This window comes from Blennius ocellaris (genome assembly GCF_963422515.1).
Source record: "Blennius ocellaris genome assembly, chromosome: 5".
Classification (NCBI taxonomy): domain Eukaryota; kingdom Metazoa; phylum Chordata; class Actinopteri; order Blenniiformes; family Blenniidae; genus Blennius; species Blennius ocellaris.
Genome location: NC_137654.1, coordinates 9,983,166 through 10,000,722, shown reverse-complemented (window position 1 = coordinate 10,000,722; position 17,557 = coordinate 9,983,166). Strand labels below are relative to the sequence as shown.

General features: G+C 41.4%; 2 protein-coding genes across 2 annotated transcripts in view; one reads left to right on the top strand and one right to left on the bottom strand.

Annotated features, from left to right (window-relative positions):
- ptpn11b (protein tyrosine phosphatase non-receptor type 11b) overlaps positions 1-5,146 on the top strand; it is a 44,973-nt gene extending 39,827 nt beyond the window's left edge. Inside the window, exons 14-16 of the mRNA XM_080496629.1 lie at positions 576-676; positions 772-890; positions 3,237-5,146. Coding sequence (XP_080352755.1) covers positions 576-676; positions 772-859 — 189 coding nt within the window. The 3' untranslated portion in view covers positions 860-890; positions 3,237-5,146. The remainder of the gene's footprint in view (positions 1-575; positions 677-771; positions 891-3,236) is intronic.
- A 4,554-nt stretch (positions 5,147-9,700) lies between these two features.
- rnf223 (ring finger protein 223) lies at positions 9,701-10,640 on the bottom strand (the record flags this gene model as incomplete). Its single annotated transcript, XM_080496362.1, has 1 exon — positions 9,701-10,640. The coding sequence occupies one exon, from the start codon at positions 10,638-10,640 to the stop codon at positions 9,918-9,920; it is 723 nt and encodes a 240-aa protein (XP_080352488.1). The 3' UTR covers positions 9,701-9,917.
- Positions 10,641-17,557: the final 6,917 nt, after the last annotated feature.

Below are 17,557 nucleotides of genomic sequence, written 5' to 3'. Positions count from 1 at the left end.
TTTCTGTAGTAATTGCTTGGTTTTCATTTTTCATCACATATACTCTGCGCCATAAAACACTTTGGTTTTTTTAAGTTTAAATTTGAAGGTTATTATGATACTATTTTACCAGTCCGTCCCAGTCGAGATGAAATTGGGTTGCGTGTGGCCCCTGAACTACAATGTGTTGGATAATAATGGGCTGAAGTGAACTTCAGGGGTCTCTACGAGGAAATGGGAATAAAACACCCACAATTATGATAAAAAGTACAACAAAATTCAGTTGCTTAACCCAGGATCTTTCAGTCTGTGTCCACATGAAAGAGGTGAGGTTTGCAGGCTACAAGCAGTGGCAGACAGCTGCATACTACCATTATATTAACAAAACACCAGGCATTTGAGCAGATCATCCAAGCAAAAGCAACACAGTCACAAAAGATGCAAAAGAGGCTGGGAACAAAAGTCACTGACTGTTAATATGGAAATGAGTGGAATCACCACACAATGGTAGAAGTAGATGTATTTCAGTACTTACCATCATCTTGAATTTAAGAAAATCTTGTTTGAAAAAAATGCTTTCCTTTGACAATTTGCAGCGGAATAAGATGAAGGAGCGAGAATATTCCAATATCAAATATCCCCAGATGACCAACTCCAGGTCCAAACCCAACATGGCCTCTTCACGCTCGTCTTCTGTGTAAGTAAACCAGGATGGCAACACACGTTTGTACTAATGATCATAGCAGAAAACAGATCGAAAATGTCTAATATGTTTTTCTTTGTTTTTGTTAGAATGACAAATGACGATTCGTCGAGTGTGTACGAGAACATCAACTTTAAAACCCCTCAGACGTCTTTTAGCAGCAACACCAGGAGGTAAAACCAGGGGCTGTGGACCTCCATGTCTCTCTGTAAGTGAAAGAATTTGTTTTGTAAATCAGGTTATTCACATGATTCAAGTCTTTTGCTGTCTGTGGACAATGCTGGAGGGACAAAGAAAGCCTGAGTGATTTTGTCGCTAAATGTTAAATTCTATTAGTGTTTCATGGAGCTTTAGTCGTAGAAACTGAGAACTGAATTTTCCACTAAAATCAGAACTCAAGCTGTGTTTCCACTGATAGCGGGTTCGTCACTTGCTTCCATTTACTTTTTGTCGTGTGTGCCGAAGAGTAATGTTCCCTTTTTATTTCCAGGGTTCAAATTATAGGGTGAGCGAGAATTAGCGGAGTTAGCTGTGGAAAAAAAAAAACAACAGAAGTTTCCATTTAGGTTGAAATTATAATCAACTCTTTATCTTTTGTAGCTTCTCATGAAGTACAAAAGTGTGAAAGTGAATGAATCACAGCTTTGGTTTCGGAGTCATCACCTTAAGTGATGAAGTGAATGACGTTTTAATTACCAGGGATTTAAAATGTGTATTCAATTAATTCCGTGAGAAAATCATTATATTCTGACATTTTAAAGCAGCTTTTTGTGTCACATGTCAATCCAATTTATCAACTCCTCTGTCTTGAATATAGTTTTATTAGAGCTGGTTTCTAATTGGCACGGGAACTCTTGTCACGCATTTCAGTCTCATGACAGGAAAACTTCAACAAACTTTGCCATCAACAGGATTTTATCTCCTGAAAACGGTTCAATCTGCGGAGGTCCCAATGCAGACTGCTTCATATTTCATATAAATCACATCAATGTTCCAAAACTGTGAGCGGAGCTGCTGTCACTCTTATTTAGTCTCTGAAATATGGAGGCTTGTAAAAAAGTGGTCACGATCTCTAAAAACAGGCGCTGCTCGAAATGCCAAGTTTAAGTTCAAGAGGACCTTCATTTTCAATTATTCATGCCTGGTGCTTGAAAACGTCCCTCATCCCATCGCACTATTCAAAGTTGTTAACTTCACTCGGGATACGGCAGGCTCGCATTTATTCTATAAAGTAAAGCTTTCATACTTTCCAGGCTGAGATTTAAATACATGTTGAAGTTTGATGTAGTATTAAGGTATTGATTGCAACTTGCAAAGAAAAAAACACATGAGGTTAATAATAAGACAAATTCTTCCATAAAGACTGTCAGAACTCGTAAAAACAGCAGCTGTTTTACGAGAAATTGCACCCAATTCGTTGGTGGTCGCAGTTCATGAAGGTGGCAAGAAGAGTGCAAACATTGTAATCACTACAACTGTTTTAAAACAATAAAAATAACCATTACAACTTCACATTTGACTAAAAATGTGCTTAATGTACTAATTTATGCTGACACACTAAACTATCAGACCGTCATAAATGTCACAGATAGAGATTTACGACAGAGCGGGCCTTTGAAGAAAAATAAACCCCCGAGTCATCAGCTGTCAACAAAAAAAAAGAGAAATTGTAAGTCTTTAAAAATACTGGGTATCTGGCAATCGACTACAATTTACTGCTCGCGTGGCGAACAGTTTGAGCTTTCTTTTTATTGCGAGACAGTTTACACTTTTCAGACTTTCTGGTGAAGTAACTTTAATAACCACCAATTTTATCCTGCCTTTCAAGCTAAATCAATAATAAAAGGTGGGATATATAGTTATATAGCAACTTTTCCACCCCAAAGCGCTTGACACTTTTATTCCCATTCACCCACTGACACACATCAGTGGAGGCGGCTGCTCTGGAAGGAGCTCAGTCCATCCATTGGGAACAGCTTGGGGTTCAGAGTCTTGCTCATGGACACATGGGGACAGAGAGAAGGGGATTTGAACTTGCACCCTTCCAATGGAGAGAGAACCAGTCTACCAACCGAGCCACAGTATGCGCTCAGTGCCTTCCAGTAAATTGCATTGAGGTTTTCAACAATCAATCTCAATTATTCTTCAAACACACTTCAAAAATCTAAAGTTTTCTACCAAATCTAGTTAAAGTAGGAGATCTTTCCAAGCTGATTGAGGAGTCTTATTTTTAGGATGCGCCTAAGAGAGGCTCAATAGAGATCTTTTCGCTCCTCTTTGCTGTTAGGGGACACGAGGAAACGGGAGCGCTGTGTTTCTTCCTTAATGTAGCATAGAAGTGTCTCGTGAACTACAACGACTCAGTCCCTCTGAGCTCTTTGTGCTTTATGTGCAGCAGGAAGATGAGCATGTGATATTTAAGCACGCTTATAGAGTCAAAGCTGTCGGGGCACGTGCAGAGTAAATTAAAATTTTTAGCCGCATCAGATCACAATTTGAAGCCACTCCAGCCTTTAACGCTGCGCCTCCGTCTCTCTCTTTGCATTTGCTCCAGTGTCAGCGGAGGTGTCGCTTCATCTCCGAGGGGCGGGGACGGGGCAGAGGGTCGCCCTGGACCCTGGCCCGAGCCGCCATGCTGCACCTGCTGGAGCTGTGAGTGTAGAGAGGGAGGACTCCTGAGCAGGAGCCCCTCCACCTCCAACACCAGCACCATGCTGCCCTGCCTTTACCTCCCACCTCTGCTCCAGCCTCTCTGTCTCTCTGTCTCTCTCTCTTTCTCTCTCTCTCTCTCTCTCTGTCTCGCTGTCTCTCTGTCTCTCTGTCTCTCTCTCTCTCTGTCTCTCTGTCTCTCTGTCTCTCTCTCTCTCTCTCTCTCTCTCTCTCTCTCTCTGTCTCTGTCTCTGTCTCTCTCTCTCTCTCTCTCTCTCTCTCTCTCTCTCTCTCTCTCTCTCTCTCTCTCTCTCTCTCTCACTTACACAGCACAAGTGCCTTGTCACAGGATGTGTCTCTATACTCGCCTCCCTCAAACCTGCTGTTATATCTTTCCACTTTCCTGGACAACGACAGTTTTTGAAGTGAACCTGGAGTCTCTGTACGGGACCCGAGAAGAGGTCGTGGCTAAGCCGTCTGTCCGACCATGTCTGCCGTCCCCGCTCTGCTGTCATGTGCACTCGAACCTCAGAGTGTTTCTGCTCCGTCCCTCCAGCTGTGGCGGTTATTAACGTGGCTGCTGAGTGATGGCGAGGGCAGTTACGTAACCTGCCGCAGGATCCGGGGGGCATGGGAAGGGCAAGCAAGTCCTCTCTGCTTCACATCCTCAAAAAGGATTTGCTATGACAAACAAAAATGGACTGCTTATATTTCATTCTTTCAAAGACGGGGCTGGCGTGGAGAGAGTTGTATGTGATTTCACCTGCTGTTTCATGTGCAAATGAGCTCTTTGTTGAAAAATCAGACACTGTTTGTACTTTTGATGGACACAGCCGGGCCTCTCCTGTCTGCCATCTGACCTCCCTGCAACTCATCTGAGTTTATATTTGTCTTTCCTGTCCTTTCTAATATTATTTCATGATGTTTTTGTCAATGCTGTTGGTAACATAATTGTGTAGCATATGAGATGTTTATTTAAATATATATTTATGAGAAGGTTCATGGTTTTTGCTTGAGGACCCCCGTGAAACAGCGTCCGTGTGATACTTGATTTCTGTAGATGTACAGGTGAAAATTGTTTCAAAGCGGAGAATTCATTGATATTTTTAGTAGCCAATCGCACTGACTGTGCATTACGAACGCACCTTTTGTCAGGCACAGTGTTGGTGTAGAAAGAGAAGTCGAGGAGAAAGGGTGGACATTTATTAACTATAAATTTGTCATATTTATTCTGGCACAGATCAAGGCAGAACACATTTAATGAGCCCTTTTATTTATGATCTTTAATCGCCTCGTCCAAATAACTGACTTTAATTCAGATAGATCGTTGCGTAAAGTGTGCGTTGGATCTTGAACTGGCTGCGGAGGGTTCCTGCCGGAGCGTTGGGCATGGAGCTGGGCGTTCGCCCGGGTTTCGCCCGGCTGTCCTCGTTTATCAGCAGGTCTGATGTCCTTCAACATCTGTCAGTGGAGATCGTCACAAGGAGACGAGGGAGAAGGGGGCGATTACAGTGGGCCAGATGGCCATCTGCCCGAGATTGAAGAATAGATTTGTCTCTAAAAAGTAATTTAGAAGATGGCCATAATCCAGGCTTGATGATAGCGGGCCGGGCGAGCCCACGTCATTGATGCGATAAGGAAGGCGGCGGAGCCGCGGCTCGCTGAGCCCCTCAGTGCTGCTTGTCTGGCAGATTGCGGGTTTATTTTTAGCCCCCGGGATCGGCACCGAGGCGATCCCACTCCCAACACCGGCTCAGAAATGTCGGTGAAATCCGACCCAGCTCGTTTAGGGACTAATGACTTGGTGATGGTCCTTCAGTAATGTCTCCGATGAGCTGAAAGCACCAACAGGAACTCTGGATGGTCGAGGGGGGATCGGGGTGGGCATGTGTTTTCAGATCGTTCATCATTCTCTGGCAACAGAAGCTGAACCAGGTCAAGGACACGCGTCTTTTTTTTTCTGAGCTGCTGCTAACTTGGGAAGTCCCGGCAGCTCATGTTTCCCACAGTTCATAACGTAGCCGAGCCCGGTCAGACACACACACACACACACACACACACACACACACACACACACAGACACGATACTGCTCAGTCACTGCACCCAAATAAATTACAAATGGATCATAACTCGTACATTTAGATAAAGCTGTCACTCAATTCCGTTGGTTGCAGTTATTTCCTGTTGTCTGTGAAGAACCCCAGTTCAGTCACATTTCACGTTTTAAGGTTAACGGCTCTTTATATGAATGAAGTTTGTGAAGATAAATAGAACACTTGAACATGGAGCATGTTTGAGTCGCTTTTTCTCCTCGTTTCTTCCTCCCGTCTGATCCCATGAATGAGAAACGACTTGTGGATTAGTTTCCGATTTATTTTTGTTGTTTTTCACTTTGCCTCTTCGGGTCAAACTGTTTTCAGTGTGGTGAAACATCAGTACTTGAAATTGAGAGACTGCTGAACCTTTGGCCTCAGAGCTGTGTGGATGTGTTTCGGCTGTGGGATTTTGTTTTTCTTTTTTTCTTTTTTTTTGGGGGGGTAGTGCACTAGTTTTCAGTGTTTAATTTTTTATTCTTCTAATTGACTGTTTTGTTGTCTCTTGCATTTTGTATGGTATCTGATTCTTTTTATAGGTGTATCGTCGCCTGTATGCTGGAGGTCTGAGGTAGTAACACGGTATTTTCTTTCTACTCGTCCTCTTACATTTACTTGAACATGATGTGTTTTTTTTTGTTTGTTTGTTTGTTTTTTGATTCCTTGCTCCCACTCTTGGTTGCAGTCAGCCTGAAGTGAATAGTGGTATAATAAGTGCTCCCATGTTGTTCCGTGGAGCCTCTTCTGCCCCTCTTCCTGTTCCTCTTGCACTGGATCCACCCAGACGCCTTTTTTTGCTGTATATGCTGAAACCGCTGATGCAATGAGGTGCCAGAAATGGCATCAAAAGGGTTCTTTATTGTATAGTTTAATAAAAATCTATGATGGCACTCTGTCAATTCTTTTTTCTGTCTGTTTGTGTTGAACGATCTCGTTTCAAAAGGGAAAATCTCAACAGATAGAATGAGTTTGTTCTACCATGTAATGCAGGGCTGTCGAAAACATTTTTTTGTTGAGCGACCAATTTTATCTTGCATGGGCTGGACCAGTAAAATAGACAATCTCAACATGAAGTCAGTTTTAGTGAAACGTTCTGGTGCAATATACAGTTAAAAAAATGTTTTACATTCTGGCATAGCTTTGCAGACTAATGCTCGTTAGCATTTTTGCATTGAGGCAGCCATCTTTGAAGGCAGCATCACCGATAACTCAGCTCGGGTCTCAATGTGGTGTCCGTTAATCTTAATACATGTTAAATCAATACATTGTTTTGCAATTTTTACAATTCTCTGAATGGTTTGGCTGAATTGGAGCTTCTTGCGAGTATGTTAACTGTAACAAGTGGATACGTATTGATTACGAAAATGAAATTTGGAGGAAAAAAAGATGATGGATCACAGAAAAATGCTTCTTATTGTTATCTTATTAAAAAATCAACATACAAAAATGAAAACTTTTGTCATTTACCTTGCTTATGTATTTAATTGTACAAAAAAGTTGTTTTCTGCATTCATTACTTTGTAATAATATTATAAATGCAAAAGCCACATCTAAAATATAGAAGCTGCGGAATTATGTAAAAGCTCCAACACCCATATGAAGTTCATAAAATGAATGCCGATTCCTCAGAAGGTCTACAAATTGAAAAGTATAATCAATTGCATAATTTGTCACGATGCAATTATCACAAATAACCAGTAATGTCGTTCAATTAGTTCTTAAGCGTTTCTCTTGCTCACTTCCTGTATTCTGTCTTTATGTTCCTACATGTGTGAGCGTGATCTCAGTAATGATTTCAGAAGGTGTTTGTCTCCCACATTATTCACTCCTCATTGTGGAACAGTAAGTTTATATAGTCACTAAAGAGGAACACAAGAAACTTATTCCAGAAGAAACACCAGTGTTTCTTTTGTTTGGTTTTCTTTGTTGTTATGATTAAAGTAACCTAAAGGGAATCTGCTTTATCAATCAATCAAATGTTATTTCTCGAGCACTTTTAATGCAAAAGTCAGGCAGCACACAATAAAAACAGACACTTACCCTTCCCCTGCAAGCACAACAAACACAAGGACGACATTTAATAAGAAATCGGCAAAAAGAATAAAAGAATGAGAGGAGCGTTCTCTGTGTGCAGTGAGGATACTTTGGAGCCTGAGGGTCAAAAGGTCAAAGATACAAAGGTAAGAGAACTGAACATCGCCGTACAAAATTTAGGCCATTAAAGAAATTGTAAATGTTTAATGAGTCAATACAATGGGAATTGTTTAAAAAAAAAAAAAAATATATATATATATATATATATATATATATATATAAATTCAGTAAATGGTATGTTTTGGTAAATGGTAATCCTACTTGGAGTGAGTGAGATAAATAGTTACAGTATCTACAAGACAAAATAATTGATATTAACATATGTTCATTCAAACTGGTTAAAAGCGGAGGTGGGATGGTAAATTGTTTGAAAAGAGAAAACAAGTTTTCTCGAGGTGGTTGAAAGAAGAGATTAGTACTGCTCATGCATTTTAAACATTTTGAAATCTGTAAATATGTCCATATATACATTAAGAAGCACTCATGATCACTGCTTCTGCTATTATGTCATAATTTTAACACATAAAAAAAGCATTGCAAATAAACTCTTGTTTTCTGTAACCGATACCAAAACAGTTGCAAATCACTTCAATGGAATGTTGGTCCGTTTTCTAGATCATTTTGACATGACCTTTATGCACCTTCAGCTCAGAGGTTCAACATATTTTGTAGCTCCACATGAAACTTATTGGTGGAAACTGACAAAAATTGTTTTGGTTTATTTTCATAAAATTTGCAGAATACTGCACTGGAGGTTGGAGAAGCAAACTTGTGCTCGCATGTTGAAATCCCACCGCTCCCAGTGTGCAAATGACTTTATTAAGACTATGATCGGTCAAATGCAGAGAAGCCATTTCCTCAAGGAATTGTTTCTTTCTTTTGTACATTTTACAATCTGAAACAAGAAGCCGATCATTATAACAATGATTGTTATTGTTTCCTTCATTCTTCTGAAACCAAGTTTGAACTGATCGTTTCACTGGATTATTTATTTAACCACATTTATTGGTAGCTTACCAGCTTCAAGAATTTATCTTTTTATGGTGGCCCATAAATTATGGTTACAATTTAACATGTTGCTCTGTCATCAAGGACGTCACACATGATTTGAGAAAACCCCACCGCCTCTGTGTGATCCCGGAATAAATGAAAAGAAACTTCCTTGTGCCGCCACAGGTTTAAGGTCCAGGTTGGGAGGAAATGAGGCACAGACGGTGTCGAGTTTGTTTTGTAGCTCAACCTTGAAGAAGAATCCTATGTTTTAATTTGCATTGCAGCGCGTCGGGAGCTCGGTGTGTGGAGGGAGTTTGCAGCATCTGCTGCTCAGACAGATTAAAACGCCGCTGTAAAAAAGTTGACAAATGAGAGAAGGATGATGAGCCTCCCTCAAATTATTACAAACTTGATAACGAGGCTGTCGGGGGGGACAAACGTTCCCACCCAGAAAAATGTGATAACGTTTCTCTTTATTACAGTTCAGTAAACAAAGTCATATCAAAACACACAATCAAATATAAACATGATAGAGTTCTCGCTTGGCACAGACTGATTACATTCATTCGCTAAGATGAAGGACCTTTGCAGCCTGTCTGATATTTGCAAAGTAAAGTTCAGTTCACACATCAGGTCGTTTCGATGGACGCCGACCAAAGCCAGTCGAGTCCCGGTTCATCAAACTACACTGACCGTGAATTTCCAACATACAGTTATGTGTTAAAGTGCAAAAATAGTTGGCATTCATGAATGTTTCTGTGTTATTAAGACGTGTAGTTGCTCCTGAAGTGGTTTTTCTTCATTGCTTGAATCAGTGGCGTCATCGCTGGTGCTGCGCTCGCAGGAGGCACGACGTCTAAGATCCGTGACATTTTTACAACTTCATGTTTTCATGTCATGATGGCAATGATGCAGACGAGAGACGCACGTTTTGTGCACTCTGCTGGTGACCTGGCTCTAATCACTAAGTAAGGGAGATTATTGTCAAATAATCAGAAGGGGGATACTCAAACCTGATCAGCCCCCTCCCACCACCACCACCACCACCCCCACCCCCACCCCCTCGCTGCTGATTGGACCCGGACTGTCCATGTACATGTGGATCAGTCATGGGTTCATAGACTCAAAGTTTCTACATCTACAATTTGAAAGTCTTCATGATTCGGTTCAGTGTAATTAATAATAAGCTCAATCATTCGATTACAAGCGATTCCAGTGAGAATTACTTCAAATCCTTGTATTGTCTTCCAGTGTATGTTTGTATCGGAAGCTGCCACACACGGAAGCTTTAATATTCGTGCTTGTGGTAAAAGCTGAATCCAACTGAAACTTCATGACGGAAATGTACAATGTCAGATTTATAGATTTACAGTGAGGTCCAGCTGGGTTAGCGAGTTTAGTCCTTCTAAACGGACATCCTGGTTAAAGGGTGGTCGGTGGTGGTGGTGGTGGTGGTGGTGGTGGTGACGGGGCCGGAATGGGGGCCGTCTCTCATACAGTGCATGTTCCCGGTGCTGAAGACGCACTGCAGGGGCCACAGCACCACCACAATGAGCAGCACCATGAGCACGAAGAAGAGCAACATCCTCTTCCAGTCAGCCATTCTGCTCATCAGGCCAAAAGTCCGGGGCCTCGTCTGACCGGGGAGCTCCACCGTTTTGCTGGCCCCAATGTCAATGCAGATGCAGAGGGCCGTGGGACTGTCGGGGGTCCCCGAGACGGCGTCCTCCCGGGAACTCTTGTAGCACAGCTTCTCCCCGTCCAGCCACACCGGCTCCACATGCTGCTGGTGGCTGGGGAGCGTACAGAGGACCTCGTGGCTGGTGGCCAGGGCCGGGGGCCCCTCCTCCGGCAGTATGGTGGGGTGCCTGCAGAACGGGCAGAGGAGGCGAGCGTTGTCCCCGGTGAGGTCGGGGTTGACCACCGAGACCGCCATGAGGCGGGACAGGCACTCGAGGCAGAAGGTGTGGGTGCACTCCAGCACCTTGGGTGCTTTGAAGACATTGTCATAGGTGTTGTAGCAGATGGAGCACTCCGGCTGTCCCGCCACCGACACCTTCTTCTGCAGGTCTGCGTGGCCGTCCTGGGGGGCGAATGGCGTGGTCCAGACCTGCGAGATCGGTTCCATCTTTGGAAATGAGCACCTTCTCTCTCCTTAAGATCGTTTCAGACTTTTACTCTTCTGGGTTTTTCTCTAAAAGAAAAAGATAAAAAAATAAAAAAATAAATAAGGGATTAGTTTTTATGCCTCTAATTTAACAGATGCTATCAAGTACCAACAGATCAACTCAAGTCCTAACTCTGCTTTATAGAGGCAGGATGAATGATTGTGAATTGTGACCAGCCCACACTTGGAACAGAACAGGATTTTTTTTTCTTCCACTGAGTAATTTCACATGACACATAACGGTACACACTTTGTTGGGAAGTTGAGCAAATCCAACACAACGATCAAACAAATGAGTCACTCGTATGACAAGCCAAGAATGAAAGGACAACACACACTGCAGGGGTGTCGTGTCAAGGCTGCGGATACAGCATGATCTTAGTGTTCTCGGGGGGGTGGGGGAATTACATAAACTCTGAAGACTCATAAAATAAACAAACACCTTAATTGTGAAAAAAAAAACAACCTGAGAAAGTTACACTGCAGTATCAATAATCATCAATAACTAACTTAACAAACCAAGAAGAAAACTGAGTTAAACTTGGCAATGTGGGTCAATCAGAGCTTAAACTTTGCTTTTCCGTACTTTCCAGGTTCTATTGATTCATTCGAGGCTCGCTCTATTTCTAGTCTCAGTCATCAGTTGAAATCATAAAAACAATTTTATTTTTGTTCATTCATAAATAAAGCAGCAACAATACACAGGCTTAATTTGGAGAAGTGTGAGTCAAACCGGTTTTATGAACTATTTATAAAGTTTTTACTGCTGCTAATAAATGTTTACACCTTACTATTAGCAGTAATGATCAACAATGCACCACAGCTTTGTCAGATGACCCAAGGAGGCGTTTGGAAGGCGGCAAAGGTCCAGGAGAGACAGAAACGTGGACCAAAGTCACAGGGAAGACTCTAGATTAATGAGTAACATTTGAGAATAAGTGTTACTTTATGATGGGTCCCCAGAACAAAGTTGAAATCACTGTAATGTAATAATAGTTGAGGCAATGGCTAAAAATATGCTCTCTTTTCCAGTTTCAGGACTAAATACAGCAGAGACTTTTATTTTGTTTGAGTGGAAACCTTTCACACCTCTATGAGGGTGAATGTGTCAGACATTGAATTTTATGTTTGCACTTCTTTTTTGATACAATTCCCTGACAACAGTTTGTTCAATAATTGAAATGCAGAGTGTTGTATTTATGGAAACAAGCTCTTTTTGTCCCAATTTACACAGAATAAAATAGAAATGATTCCTTTTTGAAAGAGAATTAATAGAATTTAGTAACAATTAAAACTGATTTTTGTGTGATTTTGATAAGTTCGAGAAATTTCCCAAAGTATCCGAAAGTTACTGCTCTTAACCTTTATGTTTTTAATATTACAAACATCCCACCGCTGCAGTTTTTGTTGATTTTTTGTTATCTTACATAATTCTATTAAAGTTTGTCTTATGTGTCAAATTAAGTACAACGAATGAATGAATGAATGAATGAATGAATGAATGAATGAGTAAATACAACTATGTTTCTGATTTTATTAAAAAAAAAAGAAAACAACATAAAGAAAAACAAACAAACCTATCATGCTAAACATTATTGCAAATCCCTCAGATTACTTCTTTATGGAGCAAATAAACACTTATGGTCACATATAGCTTTTCTTGTTTCTATAAAATAAACTGTTATAAATGATAACAGTAAAAACTAAACTAAACTAAACTAAAAATAAAATAAAATAAAGAAAAAACAAACACCAGTTTCCTCATAGAGCATGTTTGTTGCAAGTGACAAGTATCATACAGAGATCATAACAACAGGATTGTGAAAACTTTTTTACAGACCTCCAATGAGACCTTTTTTCCATTTTTGAGTTGTAATGTACAATTTTAGTCAGTATTACAGTTTCCAGCTGCACATAAATAACATTTTGTTGTGTTTTTTTTTGTAAGATTGTAAGCTCTTAAAATATAATTTAACAACACTGCCTATAACCACATCACAATACATGAACATAAGTTATTGTAATGAATACATGTCATAGTAAATTTCATATCCACTATGCTCAAGCTGATCTATGATTCTGTTTTTATTATAAGATTGTATTTCAATTATGCCAGAGCCCATTTCCAGATGATATCAGCACCTGGCAGACTGAATTATTGTTGCAGTGACCAGCTGATTGTGGATAGATCACAAGTAGTTTCTGTGCACTCAGGATAAATACAGGATTCTTCAGTAATGTGACTTTTTGTTCACATGTTCGACCCTTCATGAAAATAATAGATCAGGTTTTGGGAACACTTGCAGAGAGCTTGCAGCAGGTTTCTACAGGCTTCATGTTCAAATTCAGGTTTGAAAGGCAATTTGCTGCTCTTTTCTGTGTCTGATCTCTTCTTTGTTGCACTTTTTGTTCTCTATTTGGTTGATAAGACTAATAAATGGAAACAACCTGCCTTCTGGCGCTGAGCGCTGAGAGCCTCAAACGTCAAAGAGAATGTGTGTGTTTGTGTGCAGGCTGAAGGATGTCGAAGCACAGGTGTTCTCCCCTCTTTGCCCTCAGGGCCGGCGTTGCCCCATTTCTCCCATCGACACAAAGTCCCTGCTTGTTCTCCGTCTAATCGCTCCATCTACCCTTGACATTCCTGCACCTTCACTTCTGTCTCCTCGTCTCTGCTGAATTCTGACATGCTGCAGGAGGATGAGGACAGATTTGTCTGTATAATTACAACACTCTTATCAGTGTCAAGCCCTCCTTAGACACTCATTGTGACTCAGTTTACCTGAAATTGGAATGTTGATTCGAGGTGAGGTGCTTTACTGGACATCTCTCTTCCCATGTGGTGAGTTATGAAGAAACAAACCTGGGCTAGGCTTGAGATAAGATTTAACTTAGAATGACGCATGGCTTTTATGAGCATTATCAGCCAGTAATGTCTGTGAAACTAGACATTAGTCAAATAGAAGAAAAGTATCAACCCTGAAATGCAGGATGTGGCAGTTTCTCATCTCGTTAGATTACTGTCGCCAGCAATTGAACAAGGTTCCTTCAACCACATGACGGTGAATCACAAAACCTATTAGTTACAGGTAATTGCAACCCAACCCCAGGTCTTAAAGGAAGAATTTTCCTTCCTTGAAAAACCCCAGAGCGGGATACGTTAATGCTGCATGAGTGTAAAGTAAACAGCAACCACACAAGAAGCTAAAAACAACAGTGTCATATTGTCAAAAGCCAAAAGTACAACCCGAGGCTGTAGTACTACTGATGATCTTGTAGCTGTTTCTTTTCTTTGTTTGCCCTTTGCTTTTCAGTGGACATTCACGCTTTTTTAAGTGATATAACTTGTGGCGTGTATGTTGCACCAGACTCTCATTGTAAGGATTTGTCCGGAAGTCGTAAAAACAGATACAAATACTTTCATTTATTGTTTTATTCATTTCAATCCCCTCAAACGTGTACTATTGAAAAGTAAAATTAATGAAATACATGTTCGATAGTGCAAAAGAAATTCCAAAAAAGATAGAATTACACCAGAAAGTAAGATTATAGGTTAGTAGACTGTCATGGAAATATCACTGACTGGCCTTCTCTGACATGCTATAAGGGCACAAGGCTTAAAGGGCTTAAAAATAACAAAAATAACCTCACAAAGGCACAAATCCAAAACAAATAGATGTGAAATACACAAAACAATGACACGCAAACATTGACCGATGCTTGAAATGACCACAACTTGGTGACCTCATCGCAAACTAACACGCACACACACACATACACACACACACACACACGCACACACACAATATGATCACAAAAATACAGAAACATAAACTCAAAAGCAATGACAGACACAGAATAATTACAATTAAACACACTGACAACAAAAAAACCTCATACTTCTGATTATGTTTACACAAACAACCATAGGCCCACAATGGATACAGACACACACATCTTGCTACAAAAAGTGACCACAAACACAGAAAACTACACACAAATGTGTGTAACACACACACACACACACACACACACACACACACACACACACACACGCGTGACGAATACTCTCAAAAACACAAGACAAGTTCAAACAGACGCAAAATGACCTCGGGGAACCACAACATGACACAACTCATAAAAGACAGAGATACTGCAATACAAACAAAATGACCCTAAAGAAACACAACGTAAAAACAAGAGGCACACAAACGAAATCAACATTAGAACCCGGAAACAACCACAAAGCAACACCAGACGACCACAAAGAAGCATAAAGCAAACACAAAGAGAAACGATTCAGACAAATCAAATCTGAACTGGCACAAAAAAAAAAAAAAAATTGGAAGAAACCCAACTTCTTTGTGTACACTTTGGATGGTCGTGAGTACACACACACACACACACACACACACACACACACACACACACACACACACACACACACACACACACACACACACACACACACACACACACACACACACACACACACACACAATTATCCTTATATCACTCCATAATTAGATGATAGCTGGATCATAAAACATGGAACATGGTGGAAAAAGATTCTTCGTCAACATCCAGATCTGAGCTCCTAAAATCTAATAGATGATTGAATGTGTCTCACTTTGTGACAAAAGTAGCTTCTCTGGGTCAGAGCCTAGTTAAACGTTTACAGTTTTGAATATGCTGAATGATCAGGAGGAATGCAACTTCCTCCGCTCTGCATCTGAGCAACGAAATGCAGCAAATAAATCAACAGAAATGTGGAAAAACATGTTTGAAAATGGGTGGCTGAGTGAGAAAAAGTTGCAGAGACATACTTTTTGTTTACTTCATATTTCTAGTGGATCCTTGTGTACTGGAATATTAGGGGTTTTAATCATTACAAAAGAATTTATGGGCTATTAAAACACTCCCACATTTTTCTCTGCTGCTTGCTCACATTACATGAGTTTAATTCAGACCTGGAAATGTTCTCAACATGGGTTTTTGTTGGAGGGTTCATCAGTAGTAAATAAAGAGTGTATGTAAAGGCTGTACATTTCAAACCTTGTTTACAACTTAAAAAGTCCAAAGATCATGCAGCGAAAAGGTCCAACAGCAGGATCATAAGCTACAGAGTCCAGTCAAATATTAACTCTGAGTAAGAATAACTTCAAGCATTATCAGGGTCTATTTATGAACTTTGTTTCCCACTTTATGATTCCTCGTTGTTATCAACGACACGTGAGGAAGCCACCTGTCCCACTGACACACTCTCCTTGTCCTTGTTGGTTCGTGAAAATACATTTTCCACACGCTGCCCTTTCAATCCCAGTTTTTCCCGGCCCCTTTTGTGTCGGGCTTCAGCTGTGTGTGCTCTGCTCAACTGTCACCCACAATGCTGCATTACCGGTTCTCAGCCTGAAAAGCAAATGAAACTCGAGCTGCCTGATGTCTGACATGAGGGGAGTGCTGCACACCGTTGAGTCGTACAGGAGCAGCAGCTCGAGCAATCACAAGAGATAAACTTAACCCAACAAACTCAAAATGTGAGGGGGGGGGGGGGGGGTCCCAGGTGACTCACCTGTGCTCTCACATTTACACTCATGTGCAAATGAGAATGAGACAAATCAGCCTCTTTTACAGAAGATCAAATGTGGGGTTTTTCCTCCTCAGAAGGAGCGTCTCAACTGACAGACTGCATCTCTTTTCTTTTCTTTCCTCAACTGAAGGTGCACGTTGGACAATAGTAAACCGCAAGCTGGCAATGAAAGACACAAATCCTCAAGGCAACAACATGTGGAGCAAAGGTTCACTTTACCAGTCAGAAGATGAAGACGTCAAGCGATCCCTCTGTGGATGTTTCGGTGGAGGAGGCGGGGGAGTGTCGGACTTCTCTCACTCCCTTTGCACTTGCATCTTTTTTACAAGTCGAGTCACTTCTGACGTCCCAGCAGGGGAGTGAGGTGGTTTTAAACTGTGCGTCCTCTCAGGTTGAGATCCTCCTCTGTGCTCTAATGCTCTCCTGAAGTTGCAGTGTTGTTTGTGTGTGTGTGTGTGTGTGTGTGTGTGTGTTTGTGTGTGTGTATGTGTGTGTGTATATGTGTTTTTGTGTGGATGTTTGTGTGTGTGTGTGTGCTTCAGCAGTTGAGTTATAGTGTGCTCTGTCAGTGTCAGCTCTGAGCACCTCCTTCCTCGGTGTCCGTTGGCTGATATCACCTGCCCTGCTCCATCAGCTCCCTTTTTAGCACTCTATGCAAATGACCTCAGACGGAGTCTTGGCCTTGAGCTTGTGTCTGGAGGAGGAGTAGGAGGAGGAGGAGGAGGAAGAGGAGGGGAGGGGGAGGAGAAGGACGGAGGGAGGAGGAGAGGAAGGGAGAAGCCTTCAGGAGTTCAAGGAGAGTAATACACATTTTTGTTGCCCTGTGAAAAACTCCTCTCCGTTCCATTTCATGGTGATATCTCTGTCCTGCTCTCTACCCGTCTTAACCAAAAACACAATCATGCAATTTTTCGTCACCGCCAGCACAAACAAATTCAGTGTAATAAATTCTTCAGCTGACAGCTGTGTTTCTTTTCCTGTCGACAATATCCAAGCCTGAACTCCAGCAGCAGGCTGCCCCTTATTCATCCACCCGGAGTAACGAAAGGCAGACTGAATGAGATCACATCAAACACGACAACCACACAGCTTTTGCATCAGCCTGTGTGTTTAAGCCATGATGATAAGGTAACAGGTGGTGACACAGGACTATCTTTCCCCTCAAGCTTTAATCGGTGTGAACGGCCTCTTGTTCCACTTCGTGGCTGGAACACAGCGTTGTTGGTTGATGTGACAAATCCTGTGCAATCCATCAACTCTGAGAACCTCGATCAATGTCCAAGGTTTCCCA